Raw genomic sequence first — 26,723 nt, 5'->3', positions numbered from 1 at the left:
CCAAAAGATTATAAAAATAACACAAATGATTTTGCGGTCACTGAACTAAACATTCCTACAGAGGATCCGAGTAAATTGTACAATTTTAAATTATCCCCTTATGATAAATTGACCACACCAACATATGTTCCAAAAGCACTGCTCATGACTAAATATGAGCTGCAACCTAATGTAAGTTGGCAAACATCATTTACTGGAGATTGGATTTATGGCAAGAGAATGGTTGGCATTAATGAGAAATTATGTGATTGGGACAAATTAAGTATATGGGAAAGAAACTGTAGAACCCCCTTTACTTGGTGGTGTCCAGTTTTAACAGATCATTAAAAATCAGGTATTGGGATAAAAATATATTCTGTAAAATTATTAAACCTGCAAAATTAGATTTTAGAAGAATAAGAGAGTACACCTAGTTTTGTGAGGGATGGTGCTGTGCACAAGGTCACTTTAACATTTAGATCAAGATTACACGGCCACAGAAATGTTAACATTTTTCCTTTTAGCAAAGTTGTATTTACATTTAAGAATAGATATAGGTTATCTACAAAATAGCTGCCACCCTGTTAATAGGGTGGATATTAACCACAGCTTGCTAACAGAAAAAGGTCACAAGATAACTTCAAGACAATGAAGGGATGGCCGATCTGATAACCTGATTCCAGGAAAAAAGAAGCACGAGTTGATCACCTGAGACATGCTGAAAGGACTGGCTGACCTCTAAAAAAGTTTCCTCCCTGCTTTTTGGACTACTGATTTAAGCTTGCTGATACAATAAAAATAGTACCCAAAATCCACCTGCAGAGAAAAATCTAAATAAAAGGCATTGTCTCATGCTCTACTGGGCTCCAGCTGCAACACACTGACAGCCCGCAGAGAGAGAACGTGCATAATGATGCATTGAGGTCTCTGTCTGTGTTTGCTATTTTCGCCGACCCTCTCCATCCCTTTTCGGGTACCCACTCCTCGCTGAAGCTGGACTTTGGCATTTGGCCATTGAGTTCATGAACTACTAGGCAACCACACAAAGGAACAGAAGGATCTTTCTGTGCTAACACAGGAGTATTTCTAAGATGTGGACGTGCATTTAAGTGGGCAGGAAGCGGGCACTGTGCATCATGTATTTCCATTTGTGGAAAAGAGGGAAAGTAACATTTATAAAAGATGTAAGAGACAGCAGACAGTGTTTGCCTGAGGGTCAGTGGGAAGAGGACCTTTTACTATACATCTGTCTATAATGTGGGGTTTACACCATGAGAATATACCATGTTCAAAAAATAATTTTAAAAGAAAAAGATATTAAATCCTGCTAGTAAGCATGAAAGTATCATAATTCTCCACTAACCACCCCCCATCATTTCTAGGTTTTAGTGGTTGTCTAAGTAGAATGAGTCCAACACTGGAATGTCTGTATAGATTTTTCTTACTTTGGTCAAAACACAAAGTGTTGGAGTTTTTAGTGCAAAAGAATTAGTGTGCAATATTATGTGTGTGCAAGTGTGCATGTACTCAGAGGAAAATTTAAGTGATTTTCAACAGTAATTGTTTTTAGAAGTTTGCCTCTGTGTGGGAAGTTGTTCCCTTCTATTACCTGTGTGACCTCAGAGCAAGTCCCTCAGCATCCCCACACCTACCCTTCGGGTTGATGGAAAGATTCAATGAGAATAAATATGTACACAGTTGGCCACAGTGCAAACCACAGTGCAAACCACAGTGCACCACTGAGCAATTCTTACTGAAACCAGGAAGGCTGGGATGAGTCTGGAGTAGTGGAGGAGATTTCCTTTCTGTCCAGAGTCCCAACACAGCCTCTATGTCCCCTAGCTTGGGGCCTCCCTCCCAAGCTCCTGATGAGGTTCTATGCCGTACCTTTTCCATACTGGTGGTAGGCAGTCACCACCGTTGCATCAGACAGGTTGCGGATTCTCATTTCAACCCCAGAACTGTCCCCGAAATCCATCACCAGACAAAGAGCTGCTCCAGAAGCCAAGTGAACACGAAATCCCAGATTTGGACGTGCCTGAGCATCTGTTTCTGGGAAGTGATGGATGACAATGTTCACAGCATCATCAGGACCTCGCACTGGGATGGCCCCAGGAGGACAATGAGTGAGGGGACAGAGCCTCTTCATTCCAGGCTGGGCCATGGGGAGGCTGGAGGTGTGGGGGGTGCCAGGTGGGAGGTTGTGGGAGCTGCAGGAGAGGAACAGAGGCTTCAGATTCAGTCTAACAGGATCCCAGGAAGAGTTATCAGGGGGTGGGAGGGCAGAAGGCAGCCAGCTGGATGGATGCAAGGTTTGAGAAACCTCATGCACGGCTTCACGTGCACTGGTTCTCAAAGTGGGGTCCAGGAGCCAGCAGCATCTGCATTACCTGAGGACTTTGGAGACATGCAAGTTCATGGCCCACCCCAGACCCACTGAGTCAGAAACTCGGGAGTGGGGCCAGCAAGCCCCCAGGAGACTCCATACCACCTGCACCCTACCTTCTGGGAAAAGTGGGGAACAGGGAAATCAGCCAGAGGGGTGCTGGCTGGGCACTGGTCTGAGTGGATCTGGCCACTCTGGTGGGGGTTCCCATTGTGACAGTCTCAGGAAGCAGCTCCTCGGCCATGTCCCCCGTGGAACACAGCAGTCCCCCGACACAGGAGGAAGCACAGGGGGCCGCTGCAGAAGAGGTGCCCTGGAACCGAAAAGTTTAACAGCAGCTGAGGCTTATCCAATGGCCTGGTGTGGCACCAGCATGTGGTGCTCTCCACAGTCAAAGAGCCAGCTTAATAAAGAGCCCTGGCGCGGCTGCAGGCCCAGTTATTTGGGTGACTACCAACCGGCCCCATGCAGTGGCACAACCTTGAGATTGAGATGATTCCCACCTTCCAGCATGCAAGCCAAGAGCATGCATAACTGGCGCTGCTGGGACTAAGTGGCACGTTTCACCAGGAATTTCAGGTTCGCTTATTATCAGAAGTTCATGTTAGCCCCTCAGCTAAGAAAATAGAAAATTAGCCATTTACATGGTCGTCTATAACTTGAAGTTGACAGTTGAGATGATACCTACAGACAGCAAAAATGTGTACTCTATTTTCCCTTATTGTGGTGACAAATTTTAGTTATGCCTTCAAACTGCCCAAACAGTGTCCAAAGGACTCAGAAAGGCCAAGCATGGTTTGCTGACCAATTCTGAGGCCATCTGCACAGAGACGAGCCCTCAGACTCTCAGCAGCAGCTTCCTGATGAGATTTACTGCCGGGGGTCAGGCACCCACCTCAAGAAGACCAGAGGATGGTCTTTCCACTTTCCCAGTTAAGCAGGACCTGGGGCCGCCACTGCTCCAGACACTGGCAATTGTAACAGAAGGCATGTGGGGGGTTCTGAATAAGAAGGAAAAGGCAAAAAGAAAAGGAACGCTGATTAGTGTTCCAGTCACGCGTTTGGCACGTACGATGACTGATCACCCCCTGGCCTTGCTGGGAAGACCCTCACTGGACCAGATGCCTGTTCCCAGGAGTCGGTCCAGGCTGACGCACAAGGATGTGACGTGGTTAGAATTCAAACCAGAAAGGGCTGCGGCAGTTGCACCAGGGAGAAGTCTCAGGGGACAGCAGGGCATATTTAAAGCCAGGTCCTAAAATTTGTGCCCACTCAGGACTCTGCTTCAGACATTCACCCAAATGGGTGAGTAACACTCCTTCAAATGTGCTCCGTCTGCCCTGTGCAGCCTGGGCTGGCCCCTGCGCACTGCGGTACTCTCCCCACAGCACAGCAAGAATGTCAGCAGGAACTCAGCTGTGACTAGAGGGCCACAGAGGGGGGAGTGGAGGCTGCTCCATGTCCAGGTATTACTTGTCGACGTCTGCACACTCAAAGGCTGGCAGGGAAGGAGGGTTTGGGAATGGGACACAAGGATGTGACCCTGGCCAGCAGGAATGAGAGCCAATCAGCGTGTCACCTTTCTGTTCCACTGCCTTGGGAGCCCGGCAGAAGGGAGTCAGGCCCAGGGTGCTCTGAGCTGCGGCTCTAGGCTCCCTTTCCTGCGGGCCGCTCCAGTAAGCACAGCCTCGCTCCCCACCCCTGGCCCAAGCAGATGAAGCCAAGGGTCTCCATCTCAGGCTGTTTCATGGCAGGGACTGGTTCTAACCCTGCATGGGAAATATCCAGGACAACTAGGATTCCTGATGCTCACAACTGCACTGGCTCTGGGCTTGCTCGGCTGTGCCGACGAGCTAGGGGTCACAGGTCTTGAGTCAGAGGCTCTGGCAGTGAGTCCTGCTCTGAGACTTGGACAGCTCAGCCGGTGCCTTGGTCCCCATCCACACAACAGTCACCATTCCAGCGCCTCACCCGCCATTCACTCTCAGAGCCTGCCCCATGTCTGAGCTCTGCAGAGAACAGACCTGCCTTGGGGAGACAGTGAACAATCACATGTGGACCCTGCTCGATGAGCTTCGGAACCCAGCACACCCGACACCGTTCCTGGGGCTCTCTGTCCTCTGCTCCGTGTCCATCCCCCACCCTCTCCTCTCCACGATCTCCCCCCAACTCTGAGGCTCGCAGTGCAGGGAGCACATGCTGTGCACTCCATCAGCTGCAGCCACTTCCAGGCACTTTCCATGGCACATCCCCTGGATCTTCTGTCCTCTAGGAGGGGGATCCCGAGCTACTTCAGCCATTCCTAATGTGACATATTTTCTAGTCCATTCATCATCCTGATGTTTTGCTTTCTATTTTTTCCTTTATATCTCTTTAGTTCTTAATGCAGTAATGTTCTTTTAATGTTCTTTTTAATGTTTAGCCAAGCTCCATAAAAAAGGGAAAGGGCTTGTGTGCCTGCCCAGGTTACAGTGTAAAGGGCTCAGGGCGAGGGGCTGGCATGGGGGGTTCTGCCCACAGACCTCAGGAGGTGGACACAGGAGCAGCCCCACTGGGAGTCCCACTCTGCTCAATGCTGAGAGGGTCTCCTGTCTCCAGGAAGGACGGCCCTTCCCTGTACTGAAGCACATGCTCACCCCACAGCCTCTGGTTCGTGGCCGCTGAGGGCCAAGGACAGACTGCACCAGATGCACAGGGGTGGGAAGTACAGCGACCAGCCCCGGCACAGAGAGACCCCCCAGCCCTGCACTCATTCACTGGCCCTGCATTCATTCATTCACGGCCTTGTTGCAGAGAGACAAGAATGACATTTCCCACAGCGACACACAGCGCACACTAATTCCAGTTGAAGATTTCACTTTAACTGAACACAGTTACTTACACATTGGCTAATTCTCTAAATAATTTCTCAAAAACAAACTGTGAAATTCTTCATTGCCTGACCCTAACATTGGAGAAGATCATTCTGCCCAAGCCGCACAGAATGTTTCTTAACCCTCAGGCACATCAATCCACCCAGGAGAACCCAAGGGGAGGGAGAATTTCACACTGGGATGCTCTGCCCTGAAATGTACGCTGCACTCAAGACAATGTGAAGGGACTGAGCTATGAAACTTCCAGGGCAGGTACAGATGGACAGACAAATCCCTCCCATTAAAGGAAGGCTTTTCACGGCAAAATCGACTGTCCAGAAGGCAGCAGCCGTGGGTCCACCACCCAGTGCTCTGGGTCACAAACCTCTAGGGGTCCCATTCTCCCCCAGACTGATGTGAAGCCTGCAATAGTCAGGCGGACGTGGTCAGGCGTGCAGAGTGGGATTCCCTCCCTGGTGGTCCTTGCTGATTTTTCTTTTTCTACATTTCCACCCAGTGGCTGAATGGAGTGCCTCCACACCAGGTTACACCTGGGCCTGGGTCTCCCTGCACATGCTGCCAGCCTCACACATGGCTGTGCCCTGCGTTCTTATGTTCTGTTAGGGCAGTGACCTGAGGCACGTGGGAGATGGCTGGGGACACAGAAGGGCACATGCATACACCTTGTGCTTTCTCCCTCCTCTGTGCTCACCATGTAGAATAAACCCACTTGACCCTGTCCCCTCCCCACTGAAGCCCATCCCAGGCCGGAGGGCCAGAGATGAAGCCACACTCCCAAGTAGGCTCTGGGGCTCACGGGAACGCGCGTGCTCCATGCTTCCTGCAGCGTCTCCTGCCCTCCTTGCTTCCCAGTTCTCACCAGAGAGGGTGGTCCACTCACACCACCGACACCAGGTCTGGCCTCTCCCTGGGAGAGGCCTTGGGAGCCACCAAGAGTGTTGCCACTGGCTCTTCCTTCCGCCCGAGAATGGCCTGAGCCAGCTGCTCCTGCAGCTGGGACACCAGAAGAAGAGGTTGCAGAGCCTCATGAGAGCTGCTGCCGACATGAAAATAAACCTTTGTTGTTACACATGCTGGAAGTGGAGCGCCTGTCCCTGCAGCATAGCCTAGCAAAGGTGGCCACTGCAGAGAGTTACATGATTTACCCGCTTCCCTCAAAACATGCGACCTTCCTGCACGCACCTGCTTTCTCCTGTCTGCTGGAATGTCCCTTTTTGTTAGAATGATACCTTTCCCCTGCTCCACCTGACAAACTCCTATGTAGCTGCTAAAGCCCAATCTCAACCTTCTGTGACACCTCAGACATGTTGGTTGCTTCTTTACAGAATCCCATAAAGTTTGGTGCATAATGGCACAGTCTCATTTACCTTTTGTATCATTATCTCCTGCGCTGGACTTGAAGTTCCCTGAGGTGGGGAATTGTATCTTACTAGTCTTAGGAACCCCAAATTCATGGTCTAGCATGCAGTGGGCTTCAACAGATGGTGGGTTATTTGGTGGAGAGGGGAGAAGGAGGAGAGATTTTACAAACAAATAAAAGGAGCAATATTGTAGGTAAATAGTAGATCAAGATTAAGGACCAGACAGGTTGGAGGCTGATCAGAGAGAACTGTGATTGACTTAACTATTCTGGCCAACACTGACGGCCATCACCATAACTACCTTTGAACAATGACATAGAAGGACCACTTGCATGGGTGAAAATAATGAAACTGCAATAATAACGAAGAAGAACTAAGAAACAGCTACATTTACCAATCTTCTTATCCTTGCAGAAAGAAAAGTTACATTTGTTCTTTGTATTCTTAAATGTTTAATTTCTAGTTGAAGGAGTAAAACCATAGACTTCAGGAATAGTATAACATTATAAAACCCAGAGACAGCCAAATACTTTTTATGTTTACTATAAATTTTTGATTGCCTAATGCTTTTATAAAACAGTAATTTTAAATTTACCATCCTAACTGTTTTTAAGCACACAGTTCAGTGGTGTTAAGTATATTCACATTGTTGTGCAACAGAGCTCCAGGACCTTTTCATCCTGCAAAACTGAAACTCTGTACCCATTAAAAAACTCCCCATTACCCCCCCCCCCAGCCCTGGCACCCCCATTCTACTTTCTGTCTATGAATGTGGCTGCTCCAGTACCTCGTGTAAGTAGAATCGCGCAGTATTTGTCTTTCTGTGACTGCCTTATTTCACAAAGCATAATGCCCTCACGTTTCACCTAATGCTATTGCTTTAAAGTCTAGGTGCCACAGACCCATGAAACAGCCAATCATCACTGCATCTCACACTTGTACCCAGCTAAGGCTCACTGCGATCATTCCCAGAGTTTACAATAGTGTTGGAGATGGTTCTGGGATGGCACCACCTCGAATGTCTCCCAACATTTGGAGTGAACTTTGTCATTCTACCTGGTCTGATCCTGCAAATTACCTTCCAAATTCCATTCTTTTTCCGCCATGTTAAGAGCTGCATTTTCTAACTAACCCCTGGCCTGTGGAGAAACAAGCCTTGACTCTGACATCTGAGCACTTCATAAGTCTCATGTCATTTGCATGTTTAGAAAAGCATGATCTGGCCGTGGTTCATTGACATACCTGTCAGTACTATTATCCCAGTCCGGAGGGGCTTGTGTTTTCCCATTGACACTTAACAGTGCTTTACTATTTGTTTTCAAAATGTTCTGTAAGAAAAAAATAAAATAAAATAATGTTACAGCTGCTTATAAAAATCCAGGACATTCGGGAAAGTAACATTATTTTATTCACAAAATGGCAGTTGATCCCTGCTATGTGCCAGGCCTTGTCCTGGACTCTTAGAGAAGCAGCAGCGAAGAAAACAACTAGCTGTGATATCACAGAGCTCGCATGTTCCCAGAAGAGGCCAGAAAATGAACATGCAGATGTGCGATGATCCTGTTGGTAGTCATGCTGCTGGAAGAAAAATGGAGGTGAAGGATTAGAGCTGGGTGGGCTGGGGACAGGGAAGAACGCTCTGCATCGATGACATTGAGCAGAGCTGGAGGAAGAGGAATGTGGAGCTGTGCAGAGGACAGAGCCCAAGGCATCTGGCCCAGCAGGGTAGGGTCTCTGACAAGATGTTTCTGCCTGCCTTGTTGGAAGAGCGTCAGAGAGGCCTGTGGGGCTGCAGGGACACGTGGGCACAAAGAGAGCACAGGAGGTGACCTCAGAGTTAAGAGAGCCCAGGTTGAAACTACCTAAAATTAGTTGAACTGCATTATTTTCCCTATCTCAAGCTGTTTTACGAGTTGTCTTTCATAATATAAACTGAGCAGACACAAAGACCTTGCCCTCCAGATGACCTTGAGCACCACAGGAACCAAAAAACTTCCATCTGTGGAACTCAAACGTCAAAAGTTGAAACACCGGAGCCCTTTTGGAAGGGAGAGGTCCCTCGGGGAGGAAGATCCAGCATCACCACAGATGGCCTGACTTGGAGCTAGACGATCGGGTTTGCCTAATACCCCTTAAAGCCTGCACAGCCCCTGAGCGGAGGAGACAGATCTGAGGGCGCCTTGCCTCCCGTCTCCTTGCCGTCAACCTCACAAAATAAAGCCTTTCTTTTCTCAAAACTGGTGCCACAGCATTGGCTTCTGTGCACATCAGACAGTGAGCCCTTTTATGGTAACAAGGGTCAGAGTGGGGACCTGGGGCTACACAATCTGACCTGAATTTTGGAAGCACAAGAATGGCTGCAGTATTTATTGAAAAGAGTCTGGGAGGCAAGGGTGAAATCAGGGGACCCGCTCAGATGTGATGAGGACAGGCACTCAACTGTGGCCAGGGAGGCGGAGGGGTGGACTCCTTTGAAGCCAGAACAGACAGAAAACCTAAGGACAAACACAGAACAACACCAAGGGCTTGGCCTGAATGAACTAAGAGCTTAGGTGGGGAGGGGGCCCTGGTGGGCAGACGGAGCACCTGGAGCCTATCACGGCCAGGAAGCTTTTATTGACCTCTGCATTCACCCACGCAGCTCTCCTTGTCACCAAACCTCAGTGCCTGTGGTGCTGGGACAGCAGCAGGCAGCCACCCATGGCTCAGGAGGAAGGGGAGGGAATGTTCAGCCTGCTCAAGACTCATTTCCCACACACACGAAGCCGCGTCCCCAGACAGTGCCCCTCTGGGGAAATGCTGAGGGATGCCAGCTCACGCCCAGGTGCACACACCCAGCATGCACCCTCTTCTGCACAAGAACAGGGGACTTCACTACAGCCTTGCAGGGCAGGACCAGGGTGGACCCTGGCCATTTCCTGAGGACGTTAAGCCAGAAGCCAAGGCAGCGACACTTGCCTGTGAATTTGAAAGGCCCAATGATCTGGCTGGTAGCACAGGAGAAGTGTTCAGACCAGGGGCCATAAGGTTCAAGGGGAGAAACAAGTTTTAAGAGAACAAGGAACTCTGAGAACAGAAAACACTACGCTAGCCCTGATGATTTGTACTGAAGGTAAGAAGGAAGGCCAGGGAATATTTGCTGTCACTACCTTAGAGAACATTGGTATTACTCAGGAGTCAGGTGGAGCGAGGACCCATCTTAGGGAAGTTTTCTGGATTCTGTGTCTTCTCATCCTCAAACCCAGGGGCTAGTTTACAAGAAACTCCTCTGATCTCCTCTGAACTAGAGCAGTATGCTTCACAAACCCTAACCTTGACAACTATGGTATTCACCTGGGTATAAGAAACTGTATGTTCTCCTTTGATATTTGGCCTAGAAAATTGAATTTGCTTATTAACCTTAAATCATTTAACCTACTAACTATGAACTTTTAACTAATTTCTTTATAAATAGTTCCACAAATAGAAGATACTCTTCAGATATTCTTAAAGTTAGAAAGTTATCTGTTTTTCCCCTTGCAGCAGAAGCATTTTAAAAACTCAGTGCAGAATCTCAACTTTGCAGGACTCTATCCCATAACTATGCCCAATAAACATACTGCCCAGTATGTCCAGGCTCTGGTTTAGGGCCCCATGTGGCCTTCACTTGAGCATGGGCTGACCGGCTTCACCGAGGCTGCACAGAGCACAGCAGCCAGAGTGCAGTGTGGAGGGTGGTCTCAAAATCAACAGGAACCACAGAGCCCCATGATCACAATTTCATGAGGACTCAGGCCTTTGGGACAAGACTCACACCCTCAAAGCATCAGTTGTGCCCAAAGCAGAGCTCCTGAGTGGCTGCACATTGGAGTCACCTGGGGCCAGGGGTTGGGGCGGGTGGTGGAGAAGCCATTAAAGCACCCATGCCCTGGGCCACACCAGACCGACTCTATCAGAATCTTTAGAGTAGGACCTGGGCACTGTTTTCCTTGTTTTCTGTGATTTCTAAGCTCCACAGGTGATTCTGCACAGATCTGCACCAAACGTTCAAGAGGTCTATGTCTCAGGGGCTGCGGGTGCTGAAAACCTTGGGAAGTCACTGCATGTGGCTACTTCCATGTGTGATATGAGAAACGCAGGTAACCCCACCTCACCTCTAAAACACCTCTCCCCAGCCTCCTATAATCAGATCATTAAGCATAGCCTTCATCTTTGCTAAACATCCTTTCTCGGGAACCTAGAAATACCGCTTAGAACTTTCCTTGCCAAAGTGACAAATGAGCATAGAAAAGCTTCCAAATGCAAACTCTGCAGATTGAGATCAAGTTCATTTTCAACACAAATGCTGTTGGGTGTACTATGCCTGAGATAGGAGCAAGGATTTTAACACTGCCCTCTGTGAGGAATACATAGAAACTGACCACAAGGTAATCTTTACCAAGAGTAGTGAAGGTTCTGGGAACTTCCTGAGAATTGGCTCCTTCAAATTTAAACAGCAAATACACAGCTCTGGGAAGGCTGTGTTTCTTTCTTTGGAGTCAAAGCTCATTCCCAGTGAAAAGCAAGTCATACCAGGACATTTTTATTCTCTGCCCGCACATGCAGCATGTACGACTACTCCTCCACAATTCTCCTCCACATCTAGGGCATTCCTGGCTTCTCACTTCCACTGAGAGCACCTATCCCCTTTCCCAGGCCTCTAGACCCATCTCTGCTGGCTATCCTGATAAGAAGACGCAAACATACTCTCACACTTCCAGGTAGCCAAGTCTTAGTTAATACGGGCCTTCCAAGAGCCCCCCCACCTCTGCCAAAAAACAAACAAACAAACAAAAACTAGGGTTTCAGTGCTTTGGCCTGTGTTGTGGCAATCTGAGGGGCAGCCTGCTCCCCAGCTGAGGGGCAGCCCCCACTCACCTGGGCTGGGCCAGGCCAGCCCTGTCTGCACTTCTTGTCTCTGGAACTGCATTCTGGTTTGTCACAACAGAATTCAGGTTTTGTAACTTATACTTTCTTCATTGTCACAAGCACACGTGATATGAAACCACACCCGATAAACTCCTGCTGACATACGGAGGCTTTCTGAGCTGCTCTGTGTACATGTGCTATTTTCAGGGAGAAAAGCCCAATTTCCCCAGACACAGAAGTGCTCACTGTGAGGACTACCTTCTCCCAGGAAGCTGATGAGGACAGGAGCTGCGATCCCAGATCTCGTGCCTTCCCTTCCAGAGCACACAGGTGACAGCTACAAAGCTCATCGCTCACGAAAAGCACATGATGAGCACGGACCTCTGTAGAAAGAGAAAAAACGAATTCTGAAGACCTCAATGTGCAGGGCAGGTGAGAGAACAGAGCCAGAGAAGCCTAAGGTCAAAGCCGTGGCCTCATTACGGGCTGGCTATGAAGATGCGCATCCTTGGGTGACACCTCTGACCAGTGGCTGTCTTCAGCGTTGTGTCTTTTCCCTCTTTTTCCTTGCTTTGTACAATGTCTCAGGTGTAAGCACACACTAGGCAACATCAGGGAATGCAACCACTGCCCACGCTGAGGAGGACTGCCTCTTCCAGAGACACCCCAGCGGCCTAGTCCTAAAACAAGGAAGGGTAAGGGGCCCCGCCCTACTTGGGGTGCATAGGAAAGAGGACAATGAATCCACAATCCAAAGGGATGGCAGGTGATCTGCTGTGCAAGTGGAAAGACGAATAAGGACATCTCAGAGTTTAAAAGGCAGATGTCCCCAAACTGGCAATCAGGCTGTGATGACAGGGAGGACTGGCTGATGTTCACTCCTCCGGTCTCTGAGGACCGGAAGGCAGGCAGGGAGTGGATGACACCCAATACGCAGCTGCTGCCTGTCGAAGCCGAGGGTGGATGGACTCAGGCTGTCCGCGATGCCGTTCTCTGTACTCCTGTGGGTGTTTGGAAATATCTGTGATGAAAGTTAAAGGAAACATTTTTGCTGGACCTGTCCCTGCATGGAGCCACCCTGAACAAGAAGCCAGGTGGCTGCCTTTGGTCCAAGAGCTGCCCCTGAGGCAGCCTCCACCCCAGCATCCCTCATGGAGGGCCCCTGGTCCCCAAGCAGGACGGGTGGGGGTGGGATGTGGGTGGGAGGGGACAGTTGTGCTGTGCTGCTTTCCTGTCTGACCCAGCCCCTGTAAGGGACCCGTTTCTGTCTGAACGCCTTTAATGCCAGTCTTTTATTTGGACCAGCTTCACTCATGTTAGGGACACTGGAGGTTTTCGAGCTGCACCAGGAGAGGACTGGGCCCTCCCAACTGAGGGACATGGCTTCAAGTATCACTTAATCCTCCCCACCCCCGCCCCGCTGTCCAGCGGTAATGCAGGGTATCAATCTCCCTGTAGTTTTCCAGGACACTCTCAACTTTCTAGAACATATTGAATCCATTTAAATAAACATTTGTGTCAACACTGCTACTCACTATCAAGAGTCCAGTGTATTAATATCTCATGATGATAAAAGCTAAAGAAAAATATCGAAGGCCGTGATCCTGAGGGTTTCTTAAACATATAATGAGTGTCACTGAGCTGCCAACCATGAGCTGATTATGTCAACTTGGGTATGAAATAATTTCCCAAACTGGATATATCCATGAGAAAGGAATACTTAGAAAATATTTTGGAAAGAGCTAGAAGAGTAAAGTGACTTAGGCTTCTCTGAAACCAATTGGTCATCAAAGTTGCTCTGCTTGAATTATCTGAAGAAAAAGTCTGACCTCCTAAAATAAGCTGACGTGTCCCTGAACAGGAAAAATTACATTTTAAAAAAATCATAAAAATACACAAAATCACAATATTATGTGCAAATAAATTGCTAAAAGACAAACGAATGAATGAAACTAATTCCAGACGATCTTCACATACGAATCCCAAAAGAGCTGGTTTTGGATTGTTTCAATACCGATGCCAGCTCCCCACTCCATTTAAATCAGTCTAAAAAATTTTAAATTAAAAAATTTTTTTCTTCATAAATTTAAAAGTCAGTCTTTTTAAAGCTCCTCAGATCTACCAAATGCATAGTCTAAATAGATACTGTGCATTGAATGTCCCCCCAAAACTCACTGAAGTTTGACCCCTGTTGTACAGTGTTAGAGGCTGGGAACTCAGATTAGGGCACTGTGGAAAGGTGGGCCTTTAAGAGGTGATTGGACCATGAGGAGTGTGCCCTCAAGAATGGACTAACCTACTCACGGAGCAACAGGCTAACGGTCTGATGGATTATCAAGGTGTGCACTCGTGGCTTCATAAGGAGAGCCCGTGAGCACGTTAATACGAGCCCTTGCTATGCTTGCCATGCAATATCCTGTGTCGCTACGGACTCTGCAGAGCGGACCCCCAAGAACAGGGCCCTCCCCAGATGTACCCCTAGGACCTGGGACTTCCCAGCCTCCAAAACTGTAAGAAATACATGTTTTCATAAATTACCCAGTTTCAGGTATTCTGTCATAAGCAACAAAATGTCTAATACCAAAAAATACAGTCTAGAACTTGTAAATTCCTTCAACTTCAGGGAATACTGGCAATTAAGTTTCAGGCAACTATTTAGGGTTTTTTTTTTTTTTAAGTTAATAATGGAAATATTCTCTGTGTTAAGGAGGAAGAAACCCCCCACACCTGAGGCCATGGAGCTGCCTCCTGTAACCGAAGCATCCCCCTGACTCGGGCCCGGGAGGCCCTATCATAGACTCCATGGTTCTCAAAGTGTGGACCCCAGACCCCAGCAGACCTACCCCAGACCTCCTAAAGGGGAAGGTCTGGGGTGGGCCCCAGTGCAGGAGTTAACAATATACCACCCTGGCATATTGACTATTTGAGTTAAAGGGACCTGAAAAACAGCAGGGGCATGAAGATCACTCTTTCACTCTGTTTCTTAAAAGCAGAAGATAAAATCTGATGTGAGAGCTGTCCTCTCTATACTAAGAAAATAAAAAAATCAACATTTTTATCAAGGATGGGAAGTTGAGGCCAAGAGAATTCTGTACAAACAAACCCTGTGAAATTAACGTTTATCTTCCTAGTCACTTCTCTACCCAATGAAACACTCCAGCCCCACCCCTTTGTCTCGCCACAGTCTCCCAGCTTACCAGTCTTTGTCCAATTCATTAAAAAAGTACTGACTCTGACTGCTCTCTGGGTCTTCATTTCCTTTGAGGGTTCCCATGCCACATGACACCTATATTAAATAAATGTGTATGCTCTTCCGCTATTAATCTACTTTACGATCACTTAATTTGTGGCCCAGCTGGGCCCCTAAGAGGATGGAGATGCAGTTTTGAGGCCCTTACACCAGCAACCTGTGTTTATAAACCCTCAGGGGAGGAGGAACCCCCAGTGGAAGAAGGTGAGCCCACAGGCTTTGGGTTCAGACAGGGGCTCCAGATCCCAAGGCTGCCACCCGGCAGGGAGCACCTCTGGGCAAACGGCTTGGCCTCTTTTCTTCTCTATCTCGTCAGCTGGAGAACCGTGTAATCCATGTGATCCGGGGCCTCCCTATAGGTGGGGTGGGGAAGACACGCTGGGCCGTGAATGGGACCCGGCACCCCATCCCGAGACCTTACCCCCGCGCACTCTGCTGAGGGGAGGGCTGCAGCTGCAGACAGGAAGTCCCCTGCTGTCCTCAGTGCTCACAGGCATCTCGCCGGGAAAGGAAAGGGAGCAAGTAGACTGGAGACACCTAAGGGTGAGGTAATGGTGAAAATGAAATTAAGTATAGTCGTTTAGCCGCAGCCATCCTGTGACCGCTCAGCCATCCATATCCACATTTCCGTCACAAACTAATGAAGCCCACGACTGGTTGCCGTACCCACGAAAAGCGAGTTGCTCCAGTGGTTTTTCACGTTGTGTTTTCCAAATTCGGGACTGTTTTGGAAGGTCACCTGAAATTTAGTTCCCATCTCACTCCTGCAGTGGCCTCAGAACTGCCCCCATCTCTCCTGCTCCCCAGGCCTTGGAACCCTGGCCCCCAGGGCTGCTCCCGCCCCTCCTTGCCTCCCTGCTCTTCTGCCCACCTCAGCCTGACCCCCTGCACCGCCGACCGTGCTCTTCCAGCCCTGCGTGGACTTGGCCTGCTGCAGAAAGGAACAGCGTGGAACCAACAGTTGTGTGAATGGAGCACATGACAGACACACCACACAGTGACTTCCTTCCCATTTAATCTCCACAACAAATCTGAGGCTAACAACTTCAGATGGAACTGCCATCAATCCAGCAATCCCACTGCTGGGAATATACCCAAAGGAATGGAAATCATCATGTCAAAGGGATACCTGCACCCCCATGTTTATTGCAGCTCTATTCACAATAGCCAAGAGCTGGAACCAACCTAAATGTCCATCACCAGACCACTGGATAAGGAAAATGTGGTACATACACACAATGGAATATTACTCAGCAATATAAAATAATGAAATCCTGCCATTCGCAGCAACATGGATGAACTTAGAGAAAATCATACTAAGTGAAATAACCAGGCACAAAGAAATACCATAAGTTCTCACGCATAAGTGGGAACTAAAATAATAAACATATAAACAAAAGAAGGAAAAAAGATACAACATTCACAATAATACATTGAACCTTCAAAAGGACAACTGAGGTTACTAGAAGCAGGAAGGGATAGGGAAGGGAGGAATGGGTAAAGGGCCATGAATAGGAATCATAGTATATATGACTGAATGTGATAATTATTCTGATGAGAGCATCACATATTGCACAAGAGTACTGATGTCAACTCTATAGCCCAAAGTTGATGTGCAATCAATTTTTACAATAAAAATTAATTAATTAATTAATTTTTAAAAACCAAAAACACCATTTTCACACAGGTAGCCCACCACAGCCACTGCAATCGCCACGGCTGCCACAAGAGCGACTAGTCTCTACAGCGGCAGTCACAGCCACCGTGCAGATGGCACGCCAGACTCTCAACTGCATTGACACAAGGAGAGGCACCAGTGGAGACCTAAAAAAAAAAAAAAAAAAAGACGTCCTCTCTCTCTCCACAAAGCACACTCCATAGTAACAGAAGAAGTATCTGCTTTATGGTAATAGGGGAGGTCTTGACCATACCTGTCTCAGTACTGGACAGATCATCTAGGCAACAAACCAGCAGAGGAACAGTTAATCTATCAGATGGAGAGAACAAATCTATGGTTATTAGAGGAAGGAGGGGGAGGAGACAAGCAGAAGGGTATGAAGGGAGAAGGGAGAGATTGGACAAGGGGCATAAAAAGTAAATATGTGTAACAATGAATATACTAATAAAAAATTTTTTAAACTTAAAATTTAAAAAAAATCTGAGGGTAAGTGCAATCATTTTTAAGATGGGCTTGTGGAAGCCCAGGAAATCGAGATAAAATGGCAAAGCTCGCACCACCAGTAAGTGGCAAAGCCAATGTTTAAACCAGTTCTGAATACACCCAAAGCCGATGCCAATTCTCTGGCACCTTCCCCTAGGGCTTCCTACAGGGGGCTCCAGAGTTCAAGCTGCAGCTCCAAGTCAGCCCCAAGAGCTCTGTGCCTTGGCACAGAGGGGTGACTTTCCCTCTGGACTTCCTAGGCCCTGACAGGCCTCTGCTGCTCTCCTGCCCAGCAGCTGGTGGTCATCATCTGGCCCCTGGCCACTCCCCTCCAGGGTATGGCTCCTTGGGGCCTGGAATCTCTGGGTCTGGCACCTAGTCAACACCTCAGAAACACCTGTGTCCAGCAAGTGAAATAGCCCTGAACTAATACACAAGTTTCCTGGGTTCTGGTCTTGACTCAGCCAGAAAGTGATAGTGTGATTTAGACTTCATGTCCACGCTGGCTCCCAGCTGCAGAACAGGGCTGCTGACAGGGGACAGAAACCATCTCCCACCTCCCAGCTCCATGTGGCTGCTGTGCCTGAGATGAAGGGTGGGCCCTGCATCTGCCTTGTCCTAGCCAGAGACAATGACTTCACCTCTCTGCACGCAGATCACCTTCTTCTCTGTAGGATGGGAATGACAGGAGCCTACTGCATGGGGTACTGCCAGGACTGTCACTCCAGAAAGGGCCACCCTGTGCTGGGTGCTCAGCAACCGTTAAGGGTCAGCTCTGTAGTATTTTTTCTTTTTTTTTTTTTTACCTCTCTTGGCTGTCTACGAAATCTAGAGGATATATATTTTAATTTAAACAAAAATAAAACTGTAGGTAGTTCCACCAGTCTTTACAAGACCGGTTCCTGATGCAATAACCAAGAAGCTGCCACCAGAGAGCAGAAGAGAACAGTACTTAAAGGGAGGTGGGCTAGCTGGTTATAGATTAGAGCACAGAACACCAAGGTCAAGGGTTGGGTTCCCCATACGGGCCAGCGAAGGAAGGAAGGAAGTTGGTGGGAAAATGGGACAGGAGGGTGGTGCGAGGCTACATTCTGAAGATGAAGACGGTCTAGGTCAAAGACCTCTGTTAAACTACTGAATCTTCCAAAGATTATCTTGTCTATCCTTAACTACATCTGTCTTCCAATGGCCGGAGAAATGAGCAATGAAAAAATAGAGCACTGGACGTTAGGAAGTTGCACATCATACTGCAAAATTTAAAGGGTTTCTGCAATGATTGGAGGGCAAGTGAAACAGGAAAAGACCAACCTAACCTTATCCTATGTGTGGTCCCACAGCTGAGGGACAGCTGCCTACTCTGGGCCGCACAAGGTTAGGTAACCCTAGCAGCCACCAAGCTCCCAGACCCTCCAGACACCCCATCATGAGGACTTCCAGATGCCACGCAGAGCAAACACCGGCCGTGGTTACTGGCATATTCCTGCCCTCTGCAGGTGAGAAGTGAGACTCACATCCTCAGTAGAGTCACACCAGGTGAGGACTCGCACCCTGGCAGAGACGCAGAGGACAGCACCATGGAGATATTTCTCCCTGTGATTTTAAAAATCTTTCCAAATAACAAAATGGGGCGGGGAGGAGTGAAAGATCATTTAAACACAAGGGAGATTCTCTCTCCTGGTGTCAATGAGGGGGATTCTGGTCCCCAGGATCTAGCACCATTTTCTCTTAACTAATGGCCGAGTGTGGGGAAGGCTGGTGCTGGCAGGCATCTCAAATACCAGCTTGAAGGTGTCTTCAAGCTCGGGGAGCAAGGTGAGCCATTTGTTTTAATTTCACTACAGATCCCTTAAAGTCGCTTAAGAGTGAGTGTTTCTGAGCATCGTGGAGGATGAGAGCATTTAAGCCAATGCAAGGAGCAGATAGTCCCTGCCGTGACCAACCCACGCAGTGCTGGCCTCCAGCCTTGGGAAGTGGCCTCACCTCTGGGCGGGGAGGGCAGCTGCCAACTCCTCCTCCCTGCAAGGCCCCTGACATGCCTAAGACAGTCCTGGCGCTCCCTCTGGTCTAAGGGCAGGGGTTGCCAGGGAGGGTTGGGCCAGCACGGCCCCGCTCAGCACACCAGGAGCAGGCCACTCGCTTCATCAAAAGTTGGGTGTCAGGGACAACCTGTTTGCTGATTGACATCAACAAGGTCAACGCTGACAAGGCAGAAGCTGCAGAGACCTCACAATCAGACTGATTTAAAATGAACTAGGCAGGTAAGCAGGGAAATTAGGGTCTTTCTCGGTGTCCAAAGCTGGGCTCTGACATCAGGTCCTCAAGTGGAAACAAAAGAAATGGCTATCTGCTTAGCAAGGTCCCTGAGGATTCCAACCCCCCTCTGTCACAGCCCCTAAGGTGAGACTCAGGTATTGCCAGATCCTCAAAGGACACTGCTACGTTTGTGTATCGGTGTCAGCTTTAGAGACGAAGCGATGTAAATATAAACCACTGGGGCAGTAAATGGATCATGGTGTTCATGCGGTGGAAGAAGATGGAACTGGGAGATGAAAAATCACACACAAACACACCACACACCCCACGCACCCCACACACATACCACACACCCCAGACACCATACACACCACACCACCTACAACACACCCCACACACACATCACACACAACTCACAAATATCACACACACACAACACGCACAAACCACACACCCCACATACCATGCACACATCACACACACATACCACACACATCACAGCCCACACACACCATATACTGCCCACCACACACATGCCACACACATCACACACCACAGACACTCCACATACACACCACACACCAGATATACCAGACACACACCACACAGCCCACATACCACCCACCACACACACACCACACATACACACACACACACATACTACACATCACACCCCACACACCCCACACCCACAACACATCCACACACACCACACACACACCCCACAAACACACATCACACACACCCTCATACATACCCCACACGTACACACATAACACACCACCTAACACATACACACACCACACATCGCACACAACACACATCATATACACCACACACATCGCATACACCACACACCCACAACACACCCAACACACACCACACACACACATCACATACCACCCAACACACACACACATCACATACCACCCAACACACACACCCCACACACCTTACCCACCACACACACACCTGCCATACCTACCCCACACATACACACATAACACACCACCTACCACATACACACCCACACACAGCACACACCCCACACACACACCTACCACATACACACCACACACCCCACACACACACCCCACCACACACCCCACGCACATACCCCATACCACACACATATCACATACCACCCACCACACACACACACACACACCCCACGCATACACACCACACATCCCACGCACACACCACACACATATCACACACCAAGCACCACACACGCCCCACACACACACACACCCCACACCCCCCAGATAAACACACCACACACAGCCACACACACCCCACACACATCACACATACACTTCAGGTCTAATCCCATGACATGGTGGGCACAGAAGAGCCAAGCAAACCTCTTCTACTGCTGCAATCGAGACCAGCCACTGTGTGCTTTATGTAACCCAGGAGATCCAAAAGGCCACCACTTTAGAAATGAGGTCTTGATAGCAATTACAATGGCTAATGCATGCACAGACTATCTGGTGTACAAGTACAAGATAAAGAAATACATAGGAGGAAAAAACCAACTCAACAGCTCCCCTCCTCAACTTCTCTTTTCTCTTCTTTCCTAAGGACAAAGGGATAATTCCTTGCAGTTCCCCGACTGAGAACAGTGGATGTCAAATGGTGCTGGCACCACAGCTTTAGGAGTTGGCAGGAGCAAGGGAATTTGGAATTTTAAAAAATGAGATAATATTAAAAAAATAAAAGGAAAAAAGTCTGTAGCCAAAATCGGCCAATCCTTGGCAGCAGTGGTGGAGGCAAAGAAACTTCCAAGCACAACCGTGGCCACCCCAGCAGCCTGCGCAGCCCAAGACTCTGCACGTGGTTTGCTTTTAGTCTCTTCTATAAAATGGTGACGATACACAGCTAAGATGCAGAAAGACTGGCAGCTCAGGTTCATTACAGATATTGTTTCATTCCATCTGTATAACCACCAATGGAGCTTACAGATGTGACAACTGGCACACTCAGATTTTCGGGATGAGAAACCAGGGGTGAGGAGGTGAAGTGACCTGCCCAGGTCCCTGGCCGGGGCGTGGGGGTGTGTTCAGGCCCGCAGTCTGACTCATGTTCACGGCAGCTGGGCACCCAACTGGCCGAGCACTGCAGCCACAGGCAATCCTCATGCCAGGCCAGGAGACAGCAAGGGACCCTGTGGGGGCAGGTCACCTGGCTGGCCTGGGGCCTTGTCACACCGCCAGCAGAGCTGATGTGTCACACGGCCTCAACACAACACTGGCATCCGCAGAGTGTGGGCAAGGGGTCCAGTCCCTTGTGACGCTTGCTAATGCTGGGTTCCTCCTGGGCCCCACACAAGGGACTCCACAGAGGAGCAGACAGCTTAACTCCTTCCACTGCAGCAGGCAGCCCTGGGAACTCGGAGGCATCCCTGGCTTGCAAAAGAGCGACCAGCACTTCTCAGAGATGAATGCAGATGCTCAGAGAAGGTCTCTCAAAAGCGTTCAGGAAAAAACCCATTCTCAGCCCAGAGTCCAGTCTCCAAGCGGACCCCGCCAGGCCAACTGCACCCTGCAGTGGCAGGTCGTGGCCATAAAGGAACAGCCCTCATTCCCCACCAGAAAAGCTGGCACGTCCTGACAGCTTTTCCAGGAATGACCTTAAGAGCTCGTCACACCAGAACCCAGACTCTCCTGTGGTGGAGAGGTAGAAGAGGTTTCACGATTTGCCTATAGTAACATAAAAGTGTCTGTTTTGGGGTTAGACTTTGCTACGTCTTAGGCCAGCCACACTATGACAGAGCAGTCGCGTTAAAACTTAGTTCTGCAGGCAGCTCCTTAAAAATCATCCCTGTTTTTTTCTCCACCAAAATCAAAGTGGAATACTTCTTTTGAAAGAAAAATTTTTGAAATGCATACTTTGAACTCTAGCTTACCAAATCCCTGAGAACAGCACCAGCTTACCTTTCCTGGTCATCAGAAGTGCCTTTGGCCGCCACGTCAGCCATGCTCTGCATCAGTGGGTCACAGCTGCTGCAGCCAGCAGCCCAGCTTCCTCCTGCAGCCCCCGGGAGACAATGAAATGCAGCAGCTTAATTCATGTTTCCAACTTCTGCGCTTTACAGCACGTGTCAGGACACAGATCATACACGGAGGAAAAAAAACTCCAATAATATGTTCCTAATCAGAAACAGCTTTTGTCTTCCCAACACTTTCAGACAAGTTTCTTGTTTTGAAGTGCTTTAGGTCAGGATCTTTGTGGCTGCCTGAAATAGATCATTGCTCAAGGGAGGGATTACAATCACCTGAGAAAAGCCCGAAAAAAAAAAGCTACAACTGTCCACAGTTACATCAGGGAGTAGGACGCCTTCCAGAAGAGTGTTCATAAGGAATCCAGTGGGCAGCATTCTAGGCTTGCTGGGCCTTCTCGCTACACCCCCAGCCTCTCCTGGGGGACCCCAGGAATGCGCTGGGCTCTGCCCCCTCTGCCCCTTTCCTCCTCTGCAGTTCAAAGTTCAGACTGAGTCCTCTCTGTTATGAAACATTCTCTCATTTCTCTCCAAAGCACTTACTATTTCTCTTAGTTCTTTACATCATTTTAACCTTCATAGAGACTTTACAAAACTTAGTTTTATTTTGTATTTTACTAAGAAATCTCAATAATTTTTCTCTCTACTCTAGGATCGTTTGTGACTTCGTATTTAACTGGAGAAAGGCATGACACCAAGAAGAGCGGGAACATTTTGGGCACAAGCTCCTTCTCAAATGGGAACTGGGAAGGAACCCTGGGAGCAGGATGAAAGAGCCTGCGGGGGTTCGGCCTTGGGCAAATTTGTCTGGATCCTGTGTTTTCTGGAACTTTGCTGCAGCTCTACAGACAGACTGGTGAGTCAACAGCCTGGGAGCCCCACAGGGCTTACAGGAGTATACTCTTGATTTAACAGGGCTCTGTAACTTCCTGGGGCTGACAGCTGCCTCCAGTGTCCTCACAGAGCCCTGTCAGCACCTCTGGTTTTCTCCCCACTGTGCTTGTTTGGGATAAATCTCAGAGATTTGGGGAAAATGTGTACTTTCATGTTATCAGTGACATGCTTCTAAATTCGTGTGTGCTCAAGGAAAGGACCGATTGCAAATTGCAATTTGCAGGCAAACGAAATCCCCTCTCTAGAGCCACTGCAGTTGTTCTGACACCTTCCTGTCAAATCTAAAACCTCACATCCAAAGTAGAGTCCAAGGGGTGAAGACACCTGCCTGCTGGGCTCACACCCACACCTGCATCCACACCCCATCAGAGATGGACGCCCCAGACACCCCAGACACCCCGACCTTGCTCCGTTGCTTTTTCCCTCCCTGTGGGGCTGGACATACTAACAATGGCCTAAATTTAAAGTTCATGAAGCCAGCAGTGCTCACCAAAGGTGCCAGGAAATGATAAGCAAAGAAAGTGACGTGACTGAGGGAAGAGAAGTGCCAGCACCACACAACATGGGACACATAGCCACTCACAGCCACTAGAACGTAAATGAATGAAAATGAAATAAAACCAACAATTAGCTTCTCAGTCATCAGCCACATCTCAGGGGCTCAGTAGCTGTAACACATGCCACTGCCATCACTGCAGACTGTCCTGGAGGCCACACGGGGCTGGGCAACCTCACCTCTCCTTCCAGGCCCACATTGTGTCCTCACCCTCAGGTCCAATTCCTGTGACTCAGGGGCTGCTGTGCACTTCATACAAGGAGCCAAACTCACTGTGTCCCTTTTGAGGACAGAGGGATGTGCCCATTTAGGGGAGACTCGGACGCGATCAAGCACACTGGAAATTTTAAAACATGGAGTTTTAAAAACTACTTACAAATATTCTGATTAAAATGAGCTAAATGGCTTCTAAAAATGGCCCCTTTTAAGTAATCACCATCTAAGCTCCTCATTTAGGAACCATCAAAGGCTCAGCCAGGATCCTACCTGGCCTCTGACCTTGATAAAGGAAGAAAAGTGACAAGAAAAGAAACAGTTTCTCTGTATAAAATCAGTGTGCAAGGACAGACCCATTTTCCCCTAATCTGGAAGGAGCCCTGGGAGAACCTTCTAGAAGTCTAAGAATGGAATACAGCTTTCCACCTCCCCTTTGTCTTCCTTAAGTTTTGAACAAAAGCCACCTCCTTAGAAAAAATTTCTAAACCACAAATTCTGCATTTCAGCTTTAGCTCTCAGCTTTGCCTCTGCTCCCTGGGTAATAGTTGATTTAATAAAGCCCCACCTCACTCCACAAGAGATTTAAGGTGCTTAAGATGTACATAGCTCAGAAAGAAAAATGGATACATGAGAAACATTGCCTGAAGAGTTTGAACAGCCAAAGCAAAAAGGCAAACACAGCTGTTTACACAATTCGGTGTAAAAAAAAAAAAAAAAAAAGGCAAAAAGAGAGCTGCTGTTTGGACAGGGTGGAGTTCTTCCTGGAGACCTGAGGAAATGCTCTCCCACAGATCCCTTATTTTCTGACACAGCAGATGGCATTTGATATTAGGTTTTGGATTTAGAGGAGTGTTATATTTGCAATTCAGATAGGTGTATACACAAAATATATAGGGAAAAATAACTCCAGAATGAGATTTATCCTGAGTTTCTCAGGTCTCAGAGCAAGCCCAATTCTGATCACCTCCTGATGTGCACGTTCTCACCTCCAAATGGAGCTTCCTGGGGCAGGACCTGGTGGGCCAGCACTGCTTGACCTTCCCATTGCAGGCACAATCACACCTGCTGACATGCCTCTTCTTAGATGGCAAAACTGCCAGTCACTGTCATTTCCCTTCCGTTCCTAGAGGCACCTTATGGATGTCTGCTCACTGTCTACCTTTAGATACTCTGAATTTTTACAGCACCCCACCCATCCCACCCACACACAGAGCATCAAACACAGGGTGCTTGGGCAAATTCTGGTAATTAATTAAATTGTGGCAAAAAAAAAGGGAAATTGCTAAGATCTTGGTAGAATGTCAAACTCACCCTTCTTGGAGCTGATCCATGGGGTGGGCTGCACCAAGGAGAGCAGGGGCAAGGCTCTGATAAGCACCCTCCACCCCAGTCCCAAACATCTTGCTCCCATGGGGCCTCCTGCTCAGCCTCCAAATCACAGGTTGGCTTTGGGCAAACAGCACAGGTGACGACAGAAGGTCCACAAATGGGCCCTGAGGCAACAGGGACTGGCCTCCCTGGCCCGTGGTGGGCAGGAGCAGTGAGCCTTGCCCCTCCCCCTCAATCAGCCAATCAGCCAATTGGGACAATCAACCAATCGCAAGTGCCCCCTGAGAAACAAATCTCCTGCCCAGAAGAGTTTTGGGGTCTTATCCCACCATCCCCCACCATGCCCCTGGACTGTTTCCTCTAAGAGGAGCGAGTCCTAAATGGTGTTAATTTGCCGGAGAAAACTTATAAATCATCTGTGAGACTCAATAGTATCTCCACTAAAGTAAATATAGTCATTAAAACATCATGACTTTGTGAAGTACCCTGTAATCTGTCATGGATGGACATCATTGGACACTTTTAAAGTCACTGTCAAGTTAGAGAAAACACAGTTTTGCTACCCATGGGGCTAAAATAGGAACTTTGTCTTATACAAATCATAAGTAATTGTTGAATTATGATGACTATCACTTCTATAATCTTCCATGCTTCCCATTAGCTTCAGAAGAAAATTAAATATCCATAGATCAATATTCAAACACCCTGACAGACTGCCCCCAAAAGCCCTTTGGCCACTTGGAGAGTAGGGGAAGACATGCATTCCCTTGTTGTTCTCTCTCTCACTTTAAAGTCACATGCAGCAATCCTACTGAAGGGATAAGAAGATCACAGTGGGAATCATCCCTCAGCACTACAGGGTTTGGTGATCACTTTGATTTTTCCCTCTCAAAAACACATTTTGAGCAGAAAAGTAACATAACCACTTTTGCATTTACCTTGTTCCAATGCAATTGTTAGGAAAAGCACAACACACATTCCATAGGGGGATTTATTAGGCTCTGAAGCACATACTGTATCTCTGAGTAGTGCATAATCATCTGTGTCATCACGCTCCCTGTGCTCACCCCACCCACCAGCCTGGCTTCCTTCCTTTGTCCTTTTATCTGGAGTGGTTTCCCCACACTGAGTAAAAATATTATTTGATATGGACAACTGGTCTATCATAAAGTATGGAAAAAGTCATCTTGAGAACCCACTGCTACTGATGTGCACCTAGATCATATAATGTGAGAATAAGCAAAGGCAGACTCAGGACAAGTGCTCCCGGGTCCCTCCACCCCCACAGAGCTAACTTGGAGCCATCACCACTTCTCCTGTTATTCAGCCCTGTCCAGTGTGAAGGGAGGCCTCCCATGTCACTTAGGACAGGTAAGCCCCCAAACGTCGGTATCTCTCTCTTACAAGGGCTCCTGATGTCCTCTGCCTCCTCAGCAGGGTTTACCTGTAAACCGTGAGAGACAGGAACAGAGAACAGTACCAAACATGAGGCAGATGCACTAGGCTCACTTCGGCTCCTACCCTCTGCCCACTCATCCACTTTCTTCCCCTGTGAGGGTAGGGACCTTACCCAG

At 48.4% G+C, this 26,723-nt stretch overlaps 1 protein-coding gene across 1 annotated transcript in view; it reads right to left on the bottom strand.

The window, feature by feature from the left end:
- Positions 1–22,133, bottom strand: part of PKD1L1 (polycystin 1 like 1, transient receptor potential channel interacting) — a 128,105-nt gene extending 105,972 nt beyond the window's left edge. Inside the window, exons 1-8 of the mRNA XM_063087766.1 lie at positions 22,090–22,133; positions 15,158–15,273; positions 11,745–11,869; positions 7,842–7,927; positions 3,945–4,066; positions 3,735–3,787; positions 2,482–2,678; positions 1,867–2,189 (exon numbers count right to left, since the gene is read on the bottom strand). Coding sequence (XP_062943836.1) covers positions 1,867–2,189; positions 2,482–2,678; positions 3,735–3,787; positions 3,945–4,066; positions 7,842–7,927; positions 11,745–11,869; positions 15,158–15,273; positions 22,090–22,133 — 1,066 coding nt within the window. The remainder of the gene's footprint in view (positions 1–1,866; positions 2,190–2,481; positions 2,679–3,734; positions 3,788–3,944; positions 4,067–7,841; positions 7,928–11,744; positions 11,870–15,157; positions 15,274–22,089) is intronic.
- Positions 22,134–26,723: the final 4,590 nt, after the last annotated feature.

This window comes from Cynocephalus volans, chromosome 2, assembly GCF_027409185.1.
Source record: "Cynocephalus volans isolate mCynVol1 chromosome 2, mCynVol1.pri, whole genome shotgun sequence".
NCBI lineage: Eukaryota > Metazoa > Chordata > Mammalia > Dermoptera > Cynocephalidae > Cynocephalus > Cynocephalus volans.
This window is presented reverse-complemented; position numbering and strand designations above follow the sequence as displayed.